This window comes from Meleagris gallopavo, chromosome 22 (assembly GCF_905368555.1).
Source record: "Meleagris gallopavo chromosome 22, MGAL_WU_HG_1.1, whole genome shotgun sequence".
NCBI classification, from domain to species: domain Eukaryota; kingdom Metazoa; phylum Chordata; class Aves; order Galliformes; family Phasianidae; genus Meleagris; species Meleagris gallopavo.
Window position 1 is genome coordinate 10,524,776 of NC_139425.1, and position 18,065 is coordinate 10,542,840.

Genomic DNA, 18,065 nt, shown 5'->3' on the forward strand with positions numbered 1-18,065 from the left:
TGTATTCCCTCAGCCCCCCCCCCCCCCCAAAAAACAAAATAAGCATCACTCATGTTCATTAAAAAACATTTTATATTCCACACTTTGGTGCTACATTCCATCATATAGGCACAGCTGAGGGTCTTACTTCCCAAGTATTTTGCAATTGAGGAGGTTATCATTATTTGGAAAGAATTCATCACAATCTTATCCTGTTCTTCAAGTAGCCTGTCTCCTTTGGCAGTTCTCCTGTGATCCTCTGGAAGTTACTGGAGTTTTGTTTTCCAGGTGCTATCAGCCTTCGCAGCTCCCAAATTCAGCTGGGCTAGGAGCAATGACCTGCTCTGCAGACAAAGTTCTCAGGGCTGGGCTGCATTAGAGGACGCGATCAGAAGACAAACCTGCAGCACTGCAAAGGTGAGCCAGGCCTGGCAGCAAGTGAAAGCACCAAATCACACAGTATTGGGGTTTGGCACTTGAATGCACAGCTTCCATCCCAGTCCATAAACTTGCACGGATTTAGAAGGGGCATACTGTTGCCAAATGGGAGACAGACCCAATTATGTAAAAATAAATAAATAAATAGATTCTGATTTTTTCCCCATCTCCACTTAACCAAATTTCTTGTTTCTTTCTAGAGAAAATGAGCTACTTCTGCCCACTGGCAGCAGGGATACCTCAGTGACAAGCTGCAGAGCGGGAGAGGGTGGTACGACAAAGCAGAATTCCCTTCAAGGTCTGAGAGCTGGCAGAGGTTACCTGAAAGAAATAGAATAACATTCCTCAGGAATAAAAAGGCTGAGGAGGATCCATTCTAATTTTAGGCTCTCCGGGCAATAGCTGCTGTAGGAAACAGCAATGTGCAGAAAAAAAGAAGAAAAAAAAAAAAGAAAAAGAGCCTAAGGAAACAAGAATTACAGGCAGGTCACCTTCACCAAAACATAGTCCCCAGGCTGGGCTCTGACCAGAGCCTTGCAGCCCCCAGCATCCTCTGTGTCAGCATCAGGGAAGATCACCTTAATGTTGCCATCATTCCTCCCACACAATTCAGAGGCAGAGCGCTTGCTGGGCTGGAAGGAGAACAGAAAACATTACTGGCATGGCAATAGCTTTGACTAATTCCTGGGCTCTATTGCATCAGGAACTGAGCACCAATGTCAGTACAAAAATCCAAATTCCACATGATGGAGCATGCCACGTAACAAAGCCCTACGGACAGAGTTGCTGTTGAGAGACACACTAAAGGCAATGTGTGAAAGCCTACACTCATTCCATGTTTAGACAGACATCTCTTTAACCTATCCCATTCCTTTCTAGGACCACCAGTCCTTGAGAAAGCAGCCTCACCTTCACAAATGTATGAAAGATCCAACCTGTTTGTGCCTTGCGCCAAGCCATAATAAATCACTTCAGCTTCATCCAGTGATCTCTTCACAGACTGCTGTACAACATCCCAACTATGGAGAGTTTCCCAATATTCAGACCGAGGTTTTTAAGAAGCAGTCACTGAAGCCCAAAACAAGAGGAACTGCAACTTTACTTGGCACCACTTTGTGCTCAGCTGAGTGCTGTGTAAAAATCAAGCTGAATGCGTTGTCTTGGAGTATCACAGAATGTATTAGGTTGGAAGGGACCTCAAAGTATCAGGATTGTGTGGGGAAAGGCAAGAAGTGAAGGCAGAGGTGACGACTGCAGTGTACAGCCTAAGGGCCTCTTGGACAACATGAGGGCAGAAAGACAACTCTTACAAGCACGCTCACCCCCTCCACTAGCACCAGCTGGGACTGGCCCACCATTGCCTCATTTGCCCTTGCAGCCTCCTCTCGAAAGACAGTGATGAGCTCCTCCAGTCGCCTCCGTTTTACATCTGCAGGCACGTCATCCTGCAGCCGGTGATACGCCCGAGTTTTCTGTAAACAACAGAGTTTTTGACATAAGAGTATTTGAGGCTGTGTGAAGCAGAAGTACTGCAGCTCCTATCTGAGATATGTGCATTGCCTGACTGTTTACAAGGACAGGAAATGGATTCTAGCACCTCTACTCTCACTGTGATAAAAGATCCACAATCCTTTTTTCTTAACGTTTCCCAATCTTCTGTCCTCTTCCCCCATCAACAGCTTACACTTTGGGGAGCATTCTAACAAAAACCTGTCAACTGTCAAACTTTTCTCCTTGAAATACCTTCTGAAAATACATCAGTTCTCTCCAGACTTGATTGACAAAAAGTCTTTATAGCTGGGCTCAAGTCCAGCTACATCAGCACAACTTTTCAGCAGCAAAAAAAAGATGGACCTGCAGCCAGCTCAATGCCAACATGGCTGCTTTGTTGCAGTCACTCTAGGACCTGCAAAACCAGGCTGCCCTATCAGTAATCAACCCTGACGCTTGCACAGGAGAACTGGAAGCTTTTCTGGCATAAAGATGGCTCTTGCAGCACCATATACACTTGAAATGCTGCATGCAAGCAAAAAAGGTTTGCCAAGATACCACGCTTTTAGGTATTATTTTCTGCTACTGTCTTACTGTGAGAAATAACACTTAAGGAGTTAAGAGGAGATGCCCAGAGAAAAGACTCTTTTCCATTAGATCTTGCACTCACCTGCCTCATGCTGTAAGCAAAGAGGAAGCCTACGTTGTAGCGGACTTCCCGCAGCAAGGACACAGTCTGCTGGTGATCTTCTTCTGTCTCCCCACAGAAACCAGCAATGAAATCACTGCTTAAACTCACTCCTGTCACAGAGATGCAGATTTACACTTCACTCAAGGAAGACAGGAACACTTCATTCAAGAAAGGTCAGCAAGACACAGCTGTACTGAGCTCAGATCAAGCTAAAGGAAGTCCCTACCTGGAATGCTGTTGCGCACATGCTGTACGAGCTCTAAGTATGCTTCTCTCGTGTATCTGCGATGAACAACACAAGGATTTGTTGATCAGAAAACTCTGAGATTGATGAGGAGAAACCAGCACCATAAATCAGGCAGCAGGGCATAGGGCTCCCCATAGCCATCGCTCACCCTCGTCGCATGGCTTCCAGGACTCGAGTGCTTCCACTCTGGGCTGGGAGGTGAAGTTGTTTGCAGATGTTGTGCCGCTCCTGGATAAGCTGCAGGACCTGTGAGGTGTATTCAGGCACATTCAGGACACAACATCACAGATAGCTGAGCTCTACCAGAATGCTAAAGGAAAGAGTCTTCCCCAGATAAAAGACAGCAGACTGAAAAACTGCCAGCTTTAGCATACACATTCCCTTTCCTAAGCTCCTATCCTGTGATTCTTTGTTACCTCAGGGAAGGAAACACAACCCACACCTAACATTTCACAGCTGTTGCCTGTGAGATATAGAGGTCCAGGTGTTTATTTCATACTTGCCTCATCAGGAAAATCCTTGGGGTGTGGAGAAGTGAAACGAATCCTCATTTCTGGATCAATTCTAGAGACCTGGTCTAGAAGATGTGCAAAACGCAAGCCTCCTGGTTTAGCTTTGTAGACAGTGCTAAAGCCACGACTGAGGACTGGGGCAGCAGCTGACTGAAACTGCACCTCAGACATGTCCCGAAAGCTGTTGACATTCTGACCCAAAAGGGTCACTTCTTTCACCCCCTACAAAGATAAACAGAGAGAAAAGAAAAAATATGATCCAAACAGGATGGCTAAGCTGCAATGGCAGCCATGGCTCCACTTTTACTTCGAGAAGTCTCCGAAGGGAACTTTCTCTTCCCTGTGTGTCTCAGAATATTACAAGGGGAACGAAATAGCAACTGGTGGAACTTCAAAGCAATCTCATCTCCAGAAATGAAGGCTGTGTCATTGGTCAAAGCTATCACTGAACATTCACTGAGACCCTGCACATCATTTGGGACAGGTGGAAGCAGGCTCTGCCCTACCTGATCTGAGAGTATCTTCACCTCCTGCAGGATGGACGCGATGGGGCGGCTCCTCTCACGGCCACGTGTGAAGGGCACAATGCAATAGCTGCACATGTTGTCACAGCCCCGCATGATGGATCTGCCGGGAGGTGAAGCACAGGTCACACCATGATCACTCTGCAAGAATCATCTGTGCTCAGTCCTGCCCTGCTTTGACCTGTTCCAGCACTGCTACCATCAGCCAACTCACTTGTCTGCAGCGCACACAGCACTGCAGCTTTCTCTTACACATCATTCCAATTAGAGCTGACTTCTGCTTGCCCCTAGCTAACACTTCATAATTTTCCGTGCACATTTCCAAACAACTAACCCAGAAAGCAACTGATCTGACATAGACTTGCACTGCAATCTGGCAGTGAGGCAGGATCCTTCTGCACTCTGCACCTGCACAGGGTGAAAACTATTCCTCTGTGCGCTAAGGTCACACCTAGCAGAATTTGACTTCCTTACTTAGGAATCTTATTATAAAATGGAAATAAAATTATAAAATGGAAATAAAACCAACAAAAATTACAGTGCATGGAGGATTAGAAGAAAGGATACAACAAAAGGAAGGAGATAACAGAAGGCACAGACTTGACAGGCACAGACATCAGTGGGACAGAAATCACTTTCTGCGGCACCGTGCTTAAACAAGCAGCATTCTCAGAGGACAGCAAGAGAAGCCTGCAGCCAGCCAGAGCACGGGTCAGACTCTCCAGCACTCAGTCAGAAGCAAAAAGACAGCAAACACAGTCTGGTAGGCTGGTGCCTCTGGGCTGGGGGCGTGAGTGCAGCCAGGCATTGCCTCTCTCGGGTAGCTGCTGTCACAGACATGACTGCTCAGCACAGCAACATTTCCAAACCAGAATGACAGAAATACACACAGAAAAAAAGGTACTTACACAAATGCTGTTTTGCCACCTGCGCTAGTCTGAACAGGCAGAATATCTGCATAAGTCTCATCTAGTGATAACAGGACATTAGCAGCTTGCTGCCCAGATTGAGCCACGGCCAGCAGCCGGGGAAGGTCCCGATATGCATCAGGACCCGCCACAATATCGACCAGCTTCTCTCTATGAAGAATCTCCTCCTTAAGCCTCTCAGCCATGCATCCTGCCACCAAAGGAAAAGGATTCTTGTGAGCACTCTGCACCCTTTCCCTAGCTTCTCTCTCCCAGCAGAAAAGGCTTGACTCTATCAGAAGGAAGAGGAAATGCAGTATGATGGGATATGGCACACCAGCCTGCGCTCCCTGCATTATCCCACCTCATACCTAGAATCCCAATGCGGAGAGGCAAGCACGCCTGGCGCCGCCGGGCCTTCAGAGCCTTGAGGTGCTGCAGGCGGTTCCAGATAGCCTGCTCAGCCTTGTCCCTGGAAACCAGAACAGCAGGACTTATTCCCGTTACTGCACTTTAACAGTTCTCCAACTCAGAGCTGCTTGAGAGCATCTACAGTGTAGAAATACCTCAGGGACTGACAACTCAGATCATACAGAGAAAAAGTAGGACTTCACCAACAAATAGGAGCTACGTTGCAGGTGACAGCGCACAGAGAAAAACGAAGTTCCTTATATATTTATATCCCAAATCAACCCTAAATGTATTTTCCAACAGGACAGACCTTATACTCCTACTACAGTCACTTCAATAGGAGACCAAAACAAAAAATCATACAAGCACAAATGTGTGTGGATCTCTAACTGTTCATGAAATATATAGATAGCACACACCACCAAAGAGTTTTTCTCACTATACTGTAATCAATTACACAATTCGTGCTATATGTTGTAACATCAGCTAGCTCTACTCTAAACAAAACTGTTTCACATCTGTATGCTGTTTTCATCATGTAACTCACTTCTTGCCTTGGTTTTCAAATTGTAATTCCTTAAGAGCTACCAAAAAATAGCAATGACAAAAGTTTCCTTACCTAACAGAACAGGTCACAAGTAGAATCACATCCGCCTAGATTGAAGATCACATAAAAGGAAGGAGAATTTGTAAAAGCCAAATGATAAGTACTAATGCCCTGCACATATAACCTGAAGAGGCAGAGTATAAAAATCACTTAACTCAAAGAAAAAGATCTGCCTAAATGCTCAGGGGATTTCAAAGAACAAAGTCACAAGAAAACTCAGCAAAGCCTTCATCTGAATAGCAGAAGTAAACCCGAGATGAGTCAGGAGCACCCTGCTGTGCCCAATCTACTCTCCAACTGAGAGAACCCAGCGGTTTAAAAGACTGAAAACAACCCACAGCCTTTTAGCACGCTTGTTAAGTAGCTTTCTCTCCTGCACAGAATTTAGACTGCAAAAATCCCACTGCCCTGTGTGACCATAACTCACAATAAAACCTGGGACCTGACCATAGAGTGAAGCCTTCTCAGGCCTTCCTTACACATAGCTGCCAAAGCACCTCACCTCATCTGCTTCCTTTGTCCTGGTGTAGCCGCTCTTCTGCAGGATAGCCCAAGCAATCTCTGTGTCATTGACATTCATCTGGCAGCCATAGGTCTCCAGGTACACTGCAATAAAGACACAGGGATGATACAACACTGCTGTGAATCTCTCTCATCTACAAGCTGTTTCTGTGACATTTTCCATAGGAAGGAAGCATCAATTCCACAAAAGAAGAAATTCAGGAAAGCTGCATAAGAAGTACATTCCCTGAAATGGGGAAAAAGAGCAAGCCAAAAATACAGACAGGCCCTTAGTGGCACCGGGAAACCTGAGTGCCTCAAAGCGCATCACTGCAAGACTGCAGGGCTGGACTGCGGCTTGCAAAGAAGCAGTGAGTACTGCCACAAGGCACTGCGGGCAATGCAAGCCTCCTCTCCTCTGGGCACTGCAGCCCGGAGCTGGGCACAGCCCTGCGGGCAGCAGGGAGAGACCGCAGGGAAACACAGCAGGGAGGAGGAGGCCGCCGGGCTGGACTTTTCATACTACCAGAACCACTCTGAGCCCAAACCCCCACAGCCCCGCTCCGCTTCGCCTGCGGGCACCGTGAGCTCCAGGAGCGCTCATGGCTGGGCTGGGCTAGGCTCGGCTAGGGCAATAGAGTGGCACACCGACCTTTCCCGAGACCGGAGGTAGAGCCCTGCCCCGGCTCCGGCTCCGGCTCCCCGGCGGGCGGCGGGGCGGCGGCCCCCCTTAGGAAGTGCCTCAGGTCCGGCCCCGCGGGTAGCTCGGCCCTGCGTCCCTGAGGCCTCTCGCTCTGCCCACAGTGCGCTGCGCGGACGGCCCCGGGACGGGCAGCGGCCCAGCGAAGGGACCCGGCCGCCCGCAGCGCGCGCCCCCAGACCCGCATGGCCGAACCCGGCGGGGAGGCCGCGCTAGGCCGCGTGAGCAGGCCGCGTTGTCATGGCGACGCCGCCCAGAGAGGGGAGCTTCCCGGGAGCGGCCCCGCGGTGCACCGCCCAAACAGTCCCCCCGCCCAACGCACAGCCCCGCCCTCCCGTTCCGCGCCGATGCCGTTCCGCCGGGCGGAGCCGGGTCCCTGCGGGCAGCCACGCGACGGGAAAAAATGAAAAAGGAAAAGATGATTTTTTTTTCCGTGGTGTTTTAACACGACGAGGGGGATAAAAATATCCCCCAAAGGCGCTCCCGGCCACCTCCCTTCCCTCGGGGAACGTGCTGGAAAGCAGCGAATAACAAACACTTCTGTCAGACTGCTTGCTGGTTTCACCGTGATGTGTTTATGTGGGGGCTCCCTGGGCTCTGGGACCCCTCTGACCGAGCGCAGCACCACTCAATGAAGGCAAAGCACAGGGAGAAAGCGAAGGGGCAGCTGATCCAGGCTGTGGTCAGCCCAAGCAGCCGCCGTGTGGCCATGGCTCGCTGGGACCTGGGGGGTACAGGGTCCCCCCCGGCTGTGATGGACCCCTCAGCCCAGCCTGGGCCGTGGGGTTTGGCTTTGGCCCCCGCCCGCGTGTCTGCGGTCTGTGCTGAGCCGGCTGTGAGTCAGGCTTGGCAGGGGCCGCTTGTTTTCTGTCTCAGCGGCGGAGATGGCGGGGGGAGCAGCTGAGGCTGGAGCTGGGGCTGGGAACCAAAGTGGGGGACGGGAACAGGGTCCCCTGGGAGGGACAGCGCGGGGCAGGCTGAGGGGCCGTCCTCATGGTGAGAGCCCCTTTCGTCATCTTTATCTGTGCTCCCGGGGTGTGTAGTGCACATCTGCTCCGAGCAGCAGGAAATTCTGGGAAAAAGACAGAGGGGGTTGTGAGACATCTTTGCAGCTGTTTTCAGCCCCGCTCCTCTTCACCCGCCCGCTTTGTGCTGCTGCCATCTTCCGTGGCTAATTTTAGCTTCAGAAGGGCTCTGAAGATGTTTCACAGCTACACCCTGCCAGCAGCATGCAGCATCCAGCCAGTGGCACTCCTCTAGGACCTCCCCAGGCCCCTCAAGGCACCAGATTCCTTCTGCTCCCGGGATGGGCTTTGTCCAGGGCCCGCACTACTCACCTGGTGAAACTGCACAAGGATATTGGAGAGCTGTATTCGGTCCGGCAGCGGCAGTGGGAAACCTTCGGCTAACCTCTCTGGAAAAGACAACAACATGGCTATGTTAGGACCAGAGTGGGAAGCATGGGGCTGTGCAAAACAGGCAGATGTTTCCTCCAGCCCTTCCCTCTCCCTCCCAGTGCTGTGGGTAGGCAGAGTGGTTCTTCCAGGCTACATGGAGGTCTGGGGCTGCACGTTACTCTGTGCCGCCCCTCTCCAGACCCATGGCAGCCACCAGCCCTGCTCTGGGCTGATTTGCTCAGCAGTAACAAAAAGCAGTCAGTGGGGGAGAGGGTCTGGAAAACATTAGGATGTGTGTCAAACTCATTTTTTCCATTGTGTTCACTTCTGAATGCACGTCACAGCATGGAAAGAGGCTCCTGCACTCAGCTACCCACAGCCCGCCTCTGCCAGCCCCAGACAAGCTGGGCACTTTGCTGCATCCTCCTCTCTCTGAAGGTTCTACCCACTGAGCAGGCCTGGCAACAGAGATTTAATTAACAAGCTGGGCCTGCTCAGACAGAGTGACCTGGCTGGTGACTGTTCCCACAGCCCCATTCCTCTCAGCAGGTTATTACCATTAACACGTGGGAGCAGGATACTGGAGGCATATATATTCATTATTGACTGCAGCATTCGTACCTGGAGTTGCGGAGAGAGAAGAAAGGAAAAGAGCTTTAGCAAGTGACCAGACCCTGGAGGGCAATTAGGAGGAGGAAAACGAAGGAGCTTTGTGCCGTGCTAGTCGGGTGGGAAATGAATGAGGCAATGGTGACTCTGCTCCTGCTCCCAAGCTGAGACAGAAGTACAGTCCCAGGTCCCATGTTGGTGTGGGGGGAGGAGTGAGCCACCTTCACAGCCCCCAGCAGGCTCTCTCCTCCATGCTGGGGGCTCTGATCATGGTCAGGAACAGCCTACCTGGAAAGTGCCAACATCTGAATGCTTCAGAGAGAGCTTCATCCTGCACAGAAAGAAGTGGTGCAGTGCAGGCTGCCCCAGGGAAGGAGGTGTCCCCTCAGTGCCCGTGCCAGTCCCGCTTCCTCCAAAGCCCAGCTCTTTGCCTCCATCACATGTTCCATCCCCAGCACATTCCCAACTCACTGCCCTCCAGCCACCACTTAGCAGCAGCTCCTCCTGGAGCTGTCCTGCTCCCAGCTCACCTGCCCACGGTCAGTTTCCCAACGATGTGGCCAGATTTCACATCAATGGTGGCGGACACGTTGCCTGTCTGGGGAGGGAGGCAGAGTTCAGTGCCTGCCAACTTCACTCCAAAGCAGGCACAGGGGGCATTGTTCAGACAAGCCAAAATGCAGAGTCCCATGTGCACCCAGTGTGAAAATTGGAATTTGAGATCTTAAAGGGCTACCCATCCAGGACTGGCATCCCCATACAGCCCAGGTCCCAACTCACCAAACTGAGGAGGAATAGATGGGCCAGGCTGGTGTTGGGAAGGATGGCATAAGCCTGGATGTCCACAACGGGCTGGAGTGAGATCCCACCTGGTGTGATGCTCAGGAACGGGGCAGAGGGAGCAGATAGCCTGAGCTTCATCAGCATGTTGGGGTACATCTCATCCAGCTGCAAGGGAGCAGGGGGAGGGAAGGAACCATGGCACACCCATGGGAGCCGCCTGTAGCTCCTTCCTGCGCCACCAGCCCATGTGGATGCTGCACCCAGAAGGGATGAGCAGCCCCTCCTCTGAGGTTGCTCCTGCCCATGGGGAACCCAGGGCTGTGCTCTTGGGGAGCATCCTGTGCAAAGCCTGTGCCGGGTAGAAGCTGGGGGACAGCACTGGGGCTCACCTGGGGAATGAAGGCCGCAAAGGTGGAGGTATTCAAATGGAATTCGACACCCTTTGGGATCTGTGGGAGGAGGATGGTCACTGCTGGGCAATGCAGCACAGGGCTGGGGCATGATCAGCCCCTCGTGTGTGTACTTCATGTGTGCATCTTGCGTGAGCACCGAGCACATCGCAGCCTTGCACTGTGCCTGCATGCAGCTCCACAGGGAAGCACAGAGGAGATGCAGAGGAGCCCTTGGAGCCAGCCAGTCCCATCCCGCCTGCCCTCCTCACCATGGAGTCTGTGATCTCGAAGACCAGTGCCCCAGCTGCATGGTAGGCAAAGCCAGCAGTGTTGAAGAAGTAGCTGGAGGCCCCGAAGTAAACCATGCGGTCGTGGTCAGGAGGGAGGGCCAGCACTGGCGGGGGGAAGGGAACAGCGCCACGATGTGCCAGGGAGAAGAATTCACCCTGGAAAGAGGAAGTGGGTAAGGAAGGAGCTGGGGGGCATTTGTGGCAGGCAGCTGACCCCAGCATCCCACCTGCCTCCTGCATCAGCCACCTCGAGTCTGCCCAGCGCAGGCTCTCACCTTCAGGTCTACATCCAGGGTCTGCGCAGTGGCCATTGGTGGTGCCACCAAGGAGTAATCGATCCCAGCCCTGGCATCTATCTTAGCCGTGACTGCAAGACATGGGGCAGAGGGATGAGTGAAAGGCAGACGGCACAGCAGAGCCGGGAGCAGCTTGCCTCTGCTGACATCTGCGCAGTGCCGTGCCCTGGCTTTCCCGAGCAGCAGAGAGGCAGGGGTTTCACACACGTTTGCTTCTGTTTAGAAATAAAAGGGACATTTCCCTCCTCATTTCCAGCCATGCAAACTAGTTCCTGGCCTGGAGACACTGCCTGGGTCCCCTCACAGAGGCCAAGAAATGCTGGGAGGGAGCGCTCCCTGAGCCGCATGCAGAGCTGTGCAGTACCTGGCAGGGTCTGGAGGTAATGCTGCAGATCGCCACCAACAGATCTGACCACGCTGTCGCAGACCTGGGGAGGCAAAAGCAGTGGAGCTCAGCAATGTGGCTCTACTGAAGTGGGAGCCTCAGGCACATGCTCTGCTTAGCTGCCCAGTGCTGTGTGTTCTTTGCAAAACTGGCTGAAATAAAAGAGTGCATAGCGATGTTTTCTTCTATTCCGGTGACGCATTAATTATTGGAGATACAGGCAAGGTTTATACCTGTAACCATCTACCTAGAGCTGGATTCCCACCCAGGTGAGTTGCATCAAGGCTCTTTGAAGGAATCTCAATTGTGCTTTCTGACTTCCTGCAGTCCTATAGTCCCTGCAGGAGTGCATTGTGCTGAGCAATGATGATTGGGCAGAAGAAAATGCAAGAGTTCATCTGCCCCCGTGTGGGGCAGCCCTGCGCTGTCGGGGAGGAGAGCAAAGCCCTCTGCAGCTGCCATCTGCAGGCAAAGCCTCAGCATTAGTGGGGTACTTAAATGCATGCTGATCGCTGGGACAGGAAATTACTGCTGGGAATGGTCTTGTAGATGGCCAGGATCATCTGCACAGGCTCTTCCAGTGTCATAATGGCACAGGAACCCCTGTGCAGGATCAGGCCAGCATCTGGCTTGCTGGCAGGAGGGTGAATAGAATAGAATACGGAGGATGGGATGGCATAGGATGGCATGGGATGGCATGGGATGGCATGGGAGCACTGCCCAGTTCTGCAGAAAGAGCTACCGGAGTTGGACCAGGCAGGGACAGGACTGTGCAGGTCCATGCAGTGCTCCCAGCCCTCTCCTTCACCCCACCTTACACGCAGAGAAAGCCCCAAAGGATTCACCCCGATGTTTGGTGAAGGGGCTGAGCCGTGCTGCCATGACAGCATTCTGAGCTGCTCCTTCCAGGAGGCATTGCAGGCCTTCCTGCACAGCCCCACAGCTCCCACTGCCAGCCCATCTGCTGCCACGGTTCTGGGTGCCCCCAGAGAGCCCAGCATGGCATCAGCCAGAGCCAAGTGCCAGGGCCAGAGCCCGACCTGCAGTAGGGTGGGATTTGTCAGCTCTGCAGCTGCCTCCTTCCTGAGCAAGGTTCACGGCCAGGGAGGCTGCGGCTTGTGCCAGCGAGCCTTGTAGCAATTATTGCTAACAGCTTGTTTCCATGTTTTGATGCAAGTCTCCAGCATACAGGCTTTCGTATGGAGCTGGAGGTACCGGGGCTTCCCTGGTGCCCCCCGTTTAAACAAGATTACAAGCAGCTGAAATGCAGAGATGAGAATTTCTACCCCATTGCTCCCAAACACATGAATGAGTGCAGGCCAATGAAGGGGCAGCTCTGAGCAGGTTTCCTCTGCTACACTGAGTTTGGCCGAGGCATAAGATCTAATTAGCTGACCACATGGAAAGAAAAGTCTTTGTTAATTAGCAGCCGATTATACTGGGCTTTGGCAAATGCTGCAGGTTTAGAATCCAGCCCGAGCCACACGATGCTGCAGGGACCATGGTTGGCATGTTCCTGCTCCTCAAAGCCTGCTTCCACCAGTCCTGCAGCGTGCTCTGCTTAAATCCGTGTGTGTGACCTGAGCCCTTGTAACATCTGCTGCAAGCAAGGGCTAAAGATGAGCAGGAAGCCTGGAGCTCGCACATACCTTGCTCTCCAAGATTTTCTTGAACCTGGACTCGACAGCACTGTAGAAGAGGTTGTACAGCCACCTGCAGAGAGGAGCGGAGTCAGAGGGTGCAGCCACATGTTTGAGCGGAAAAGGGAGACCCTGGGGCTGCAGGATGCATGGGAATGTCATTCCCACAGCAATCTGGAGTTAAACATTGCCTCGGGGTTTACATTTGCTACCAAAGCTGCTTGTAAAGAAGATGTAAACAAGTCTCGTGACAGCCTGGAAGCTTCACCCTTAAATGTGCAGCCACGGCAGGGCAAACTCAGAGCAGATTTGTGCACATGCAGCTGCAATTTGTGCAGAATAGGAAGGAATCACACTGCCAGCAGCTCTGTGTGAGGGTCAGCAGGTACCCATCTGACGGCCACCTTTCCCTCTCCACTGGGCTAACGTGGGGTCTCTGTCCTTTGCCGTGATGCTACGTACCCAAACTTGCCCGAGAAGTGGACGTCGACACTGGAGATGCGGGTGCTGCAGGCAGAGGTGCTCACAGTGGGCTTCCCCGAGGCATCATTGCCCAGCTTCAGGTCGATCTTGATGTAGACGTTCTTCACCTCCAGGTTGAAGGATCCGTGGTCCCGGCTGCAGGGGAGGGGGGACAACAGGGGACAGCCTGCCTCCAGCTCTGCCTCATAGCGAGCATCCGGAGAGGACTGGGGAGGCTTTTAAATCCAAGGAAATCAACTTGCATGGGAATACAAGCTAGGCAAGGCAGCCTTTAAACTGAAAAAGCAAACAGGGGGAACAGCAGAGAAGGAGGAGAGCTCTGCCTTGTGATTCTTGCCCCACAGCAGCTTTCCCAGCAGCAGCACTCTGACCAGCTGCATGCCCCAGTGTGGGGAGAGGCACCTGAAGGGTACCCCAGGGCCAGGGCTCACAGGCATTGGGATTAACGCAGTTGCAGCACGGCTGTGGGAATCAACAGGTCTGGAGGTAACGAAGCGAGAGCTGCCCAAAACACAAAGGCAAAGGAGAAGGGAGAAACCTGCCCAGATCCAGAGAGGAAAAGGCAGAGTGAAGGGGGCCTGAGCCAGGGGAAGGGCACCCACATGAAGTGAAACTTCACCCGCCAGTTCCCATCCACCTCGGCGAAGGCGTTGGAGATAGCGACCTGCAGCCCCACGTTGGGGACCAGGGAGATCCGTGAGTACGGCAGATGGAAACTGCGGAGGTCCAAGCTGAAAGGAAATGTAAAACGAGAAGAGAAATAAAGGCACCGAGTAGGATGTATGGCTGGGAGAGAGCAGCGTGGGCACTGTGCCAACAACATCCCCACTCCCTCCCTTACCCATGAGCAAAGCAGAGCCTTTGGGATCACAGTCCGTTCTCGTGCCCTTGCATTTGCCAGAGGTCACCTCTTGGGCTTCAATTGCCCTCACCCACAGTGCCCCCTCCCAGGAAGCAGATAAGAGCATCTCTGCATGCACCATGCCATGGGTGGCATGGGAGAACCTCTGTCCCCTGCAACCCCTCCAGCCCCGTGTGGCTATGTGAGGGCTCACCTGGAGATCTCATAGCGCACCTTCCCCAGGCGTCGGACTGGAAAGTCACCTGAGATGTCTGGCAGCTTCAGCTTGGCCAGCTCCTTCTGCAGGACAGTAATCCCATGCTGGTGGGCTGTGGGGGACAGGGTCACAGCTACGTGCTATCCTAGGGAGCTGAGAGTTATGCCCCAGGAGCACAACGAAAGGCTTAAAAGGAATGCCTGAGGAATGGCCTGGCTGCTCTGCACTGTGTGGCAGGGCTGCAGCACAGAGCCCTGCAAGTGTGGGTGCTGCCCAAATCTGTGCACGTCCTGGGGATGGTGCTGCCCAGGCAGCACAGTGGGGTGGGTGCCATAACTCTGCACCCACATGGGCAGGAGATCACGTCCCTTCCCATGCTGGTGGACCCGCAGGGTCAATGAGCTGTGCACGCACAGCATTTCAATCCATAACAGCACACTGCTGGGACTGAGGCCCTGCCTGCCTCAATAAACCCAGCACGGGGCCCCATCCATCTCTGTCACCGTGCTTCTGGCACCTCCCCACCCCCTTCCCCAGCTTGCTGCTGGGGCTTACGGCTGCCTGGATGTGAGCCCCTGAGCCGGACCCCCAGCCCCACCAGCCCCACGCCTCCTCGAACTGGTGCCCTCCCCCCCCAGCACCTGTGTGCAGCCCCCTGGACTGCAGAGGGGACAGCAGCGTGGGCAGACGGGTGCATCAGGGCAATGCCAGCACCCGGCTCTGCACCGCAGCCGCCAGCACCTGCAAGAGAGGAGGGAGATCGGGAGCCAAACCCACCATAATCCAGACCCGCCTGGGTGATCCTGACCACGAAGCCGGGGTTGGTGGCTGCAGTGAGCGCCAGGCACACAGCCAGCACCGCTCCAAACGCCGCCAGGCTCCGTGCTGCCATCCCGGCCGCTGCCCGGCGCTCCCTGCCGGTGCGCCTTTATACCCGCGCCAAAGGGGAACCGCGGGTGAGGCAGGATGCAGAGACACGGCCGCAGCCCGAGGGGCCTCCCCGCAGCCCTCTGCTTCCTGCTCACCCGCCGCCCGCTCCCATGTGGCCAGGGAATGACTGCAAGGAGCAGGCAGCCTCCCCGCAGCACCCGCAGGGTTTGTGGGGCACTGTTACGGCTCCCTGCTGTGCCCTGAGGACAGGAACCCTGAGCTGCTCCACTCGTGGGGCTGCCCAATGGTCCCCCACCTTGGGCTGCCTGCAGCTCCCCCACCAGCACCAATGAGAGTGATGGAAGAAGCTTTAGGCTGCTTTCATTTCCCTTTCTGGAAGCAGCAGGACATGGCACAGGAAGTCCACAGGGGTTGATGTGGTCAGATCTTGTGCTGGATCCAGGGAAGTGCTCTGGTTGCCAGAGGCAACATCCCTGCATTGAGCGCTTGTGAAATGCAGCTCTTTCTCAAGCACTGTAGCCTGGTATGGCTGTGCCACAGAGCAGCTCGAGCCACAAAGCAGCCTAGGACGGCTTTGCTGGAGTCCCTGGCACATGGAAATCTGCTCTCAGCTCCTGCTGTCCTTCCTCCCCACAGTTCTGGACAGAAGCATTTGCAGTGGACCAGTGCACGGTCAGGGCACACGCTGCAGCCATCGTGTCCCCAAGCAGCCAGCTCAGTGTGTGCCCAGCCAGCTCTGCCCAGGATTGCAGGCAGGAGAAGAATCTTGCACCCAGGTCCACACATGTCTGGGTCTGCTGCACTCTGGGTCTGCTACAATCTGTGCTGTGCACCTCCAGGTCTGCTGCTGAGGCTGCATCGTGAGCCCCAGAGCAGCAGCAGCTGTGGGACCAGAGCAGGCACACAGGGACAACGTGGGACTGGTGCTGATTGGGCCACCAGAGTGGGACAAACAGCTTGGGAAGAGCCATGCACCGTGGAATGCCCACACACTGCCTGCACCCATCCCCAATCCACCCCTGAGCTCATTGTGCCCCCAAAGCAAAGGAGAAGTTCAAAAGCCAAAGCCCCATTTCAGCTTTTTGCTGGCTCCTGCTCCCCAAAGCCCAAAGTTCGTGCTGCAGAACAGTTTCAAAACACCATTTCAGACACACACCAAAGGAACCAGAACCTCTTCCATGAGGAGAAATGAAATTTCATGGGGAGCAACGTATTGAGGAAGCATAAGCACAAAGTTTTCCTTCTGGGCTTGAGCAAGTTTTAAAGTTGAACTTAAAAGACCTTTCTCACTGCACAAAGCCTGACCAAACAGTCCCATGTTTGCCAAGGAACAGCTGAAAGCACCTCTAATGCCAGCACTGAGCTGCACAGCTTCCTCCAGCCCCATGTGCTGCCCATCACGTGTGGGCAGTTCCGGGTCCCTCTCGGGGCTCTTTCCACATCTCCTACATGATGCAATGGCCAAAGCCATCCTGCAAGCACGGGGCACCGCGGGTCAGGCTGTGGGTCCACTCCATGGGTGCCACAACCGCACTGGAAATTCCCTGGGGCTGGGCAGCAGGTGCTGGTCACAGGGCATCGCCGCTGCCTGTGATCTGGCTTTGACTTGTGGCCGCAGAGCCGAGCTGTGGTCTGGCAAATGCTGCCATGGGGAAACGCAAGGGAAAAACCCAAGGGCACTTGGTGAGAAAAGTGAGAGCAGTGCAGCTGGTTCAAAGGGAACTTGGAACATGTCCACAGCTAGGAAGAAAACTCTCTCTTTATCTGCTTCCAGGCAGCAAGCCCGCTGCCAGAGAGGGCCACTGCGAGTGTCCCTAGAGCTGCAGGGATCTCACTCACATTTCTGCAAAATGCCATTGGCATTGGGGTGCTGGGAGTTGCATCGTCGGGGTGCCAGGAGCTGCACGATCTGCATGTTAGGAGCTGTCAGCCCAGTGCTGCTCACCCTCACCCTCTTCTCCCTGCCCTGGAACCCCTTGGTTTGGCAGCACCTGAGCACACAGCCAGTGTAGTGCAGGGCCCTGCACCACTGTTTTTCCAGCTGCAGGCTCAGTGTGACCTGGTCCCAGCTGTTCCTGGGAGCAGAACAGGCTCTGGGCCAGCATGGGGTCACCAGCTGACTCCAGTCCTGATGGCTGCATCAGAAACACACAGTCGGAAATGCTCAGGGACACCAGAGCCAAAAAAGCAGGGGACCCACTGGGTGCAGCGAGGAGTGTCGATCTGCAGAGGAGGACTGTGGGTGTGGGGACACAGCTGTCAGCAGCAGGGCTCCTGGTGGGATCCTGGCCCCAGAAACCCATCCCCATGCTGGGTTCTCCATCCCCACCCTCCCTGTGTCCCAGAGTCATGGTGACATCACAGGTTGCTGCAGAGCAGTCCTGCAGCCAGGGTGTCCCCCATCTGCTGAGGACTGTGCCTTCCACGGGGCACGTTGCCTTCTGACACCATGTCTGAGGGCCTCGGGTGGGGGACAAAAGGAGATACAGAGAGCAGAAGGGGGTGAGTTTTCAGCAAAGTAAAAATAAAAATGCACAAATGTTGACCTCAGGCAGAGCCCAGGGGACTGAATGGTGGCTCTGTGCGGGCAGCAGGGCAGGGTGAGGGGCTGTACACAGCCTGTCCCACAGCTGCTCGGGGAAACGGCATGAAGAAAGGGAGAGGAGGGTGAGCTCATGGGGTCAGGAGCCATGGGGCACTGGGGGCCTCTGAGCTCTGCCCTGTGTGGGACAGCTCAGCCTTCAGCAACCCACTGGTCTGGCTGCCTCAGGGCAGCGGGGGGTCACAAGGTTGGGGGAATGTAGGGCTGGATCCTATCCTGCTGAGCACAGC

The 18,065-nt window shown here is 54.1% G+C and overlaps 2 protein-coding genes across 3 annotated transcripts; both read right to left on the reverse strand.

The window, feature by feature from the left end:
• Window positions 1–54: 54 nt before the first annotated feature.
• Window positions 55–7,339, reverse strand: CDK5RAP1 (CDK5RAP1 mitochondrial tRNA methylthiotransferase). Its single transcript, XM_019622105.2, has 14 exons — window positions 6,962–7,339; window positions 6,311–6,414; window positions 5,821–5,855; window positions 5,162–5,262; window positions 4,791–5,001; window positions 3,865–3,985; window positions 3,350–3,580; window positions 2,995–3,092; window positions 2,826–2,881; window positions 2,579–2,709; window positions 1,740–1,889; window positions 909–1,049; window positions 657–738; window positions 55–407 (listed from the first exon to the last, which is right to left on the reverse strand). Exons 1-13 carry the CDS (start codon window positions 7,194–7,196, stop codon window positions 658–660), a joined length of 1,695 nt encoding a protein of 564 aa, XP_019477650.2. The 5' UTR covers window positions 7,197–7,339; the 3' UTR covers window positions 55–407; window position 657.
• A 222-nt stretch (window positions 7,340–7,561) lies between these two features.
• On the reverse strand, window positions 7,562–15,278 carry LOC100546675 (bactericidal permeability-increasing protein-like). Of its 2 annotated transcripts, none has more exons than XM_010722604.2 (15): window positions 15,120–15,278; window positions 14,340–14,454; window positions 13,887–14,015; window positions 13,264–13,419; window positions 12,811–12,874; window positions 11,141–11,204; window positions 10,756–10,991; window positions 10,460–10,636; window positions 10,188–10,247; window positions 9,796–9,963; window positions 9,546–9,613; window positions 9,304–9,346; window positions 8,964–9,027; window positions 8,347–8,423; window positions 7,562–8,081 (listed from the first exon to the last, which is right to left on the reverse strand). In XM_010722604.2, exons 1-15 carry the CDS (start codon window positions 15,232–15,234, stop codon window positions 8,028–8,030), a joined length of 1,590 nt encoding a protein of 529 aa, XP_010720906.2. In that variant the 5' UTR covers window positions 15,235–15,278; the 3' UTR covers window positions 7,562–8,027. The 2 variants fall into 2 exon arrangements, with proteins under 2 accessions (XP_010720906.2, XP_010720907.2); XM_010722605.2 differs by having other exon boundaries at window positions 10,756–10,847; window positions 15,120–15,268.
• Window positions 15,279–18,065: the final 2,787 nt, after the last annotated feature.

Excerpts from the sequence above, each read along its gene's own strand:
- LOC100546675 (XM_010722604.2), bottom strand. The coding sequence starts at position 15,234 with ATGGCAGCACGGAGCCTGGCGGCGTTTGGAGCGGTGCTGGCTGTGTGC. Across the intron at positions 14,455-15,119 it reads CCAGGCGGGTCTGGATTATG|CCCACCAGCATGGGATTACT; the intron begins GTGGGTTTGGCT and ends TGTCCCCCACAG. Across the intron at positions 13,420-13,886 it reads CGGGTGAAGTTTCACTTCAT|CCGGGACCACGGATCCTTCA; the intron begins GTGGGTGCCCTT and ends CCTCCCCTGCAG.
- CDK5RAP1 (XM_019622105.2), bottom strand. The coding sequence starts at position 7,196 with ATGCGGGTCTGGGGGCGCGCGCTGCGGGCGGCCGGGTCCCTTCGCTGG. Across the intron at positions 1,890-2,578 it reads TTGCTTACAGCATGAGGCAG|AAAACTCGGGCGTATCACCG; the intron begins GTGAGTGCAAGA and ends TGTTGTTTACAG. Across the intron at positions 1,050-1,739 it reads AGCTGGTGCTAGTGGAGGGG|CCCAGCAAGCGCTCTGCCTC; the intron begins GTGAGCGTGCTT and ends TTCTCCTTCCAG.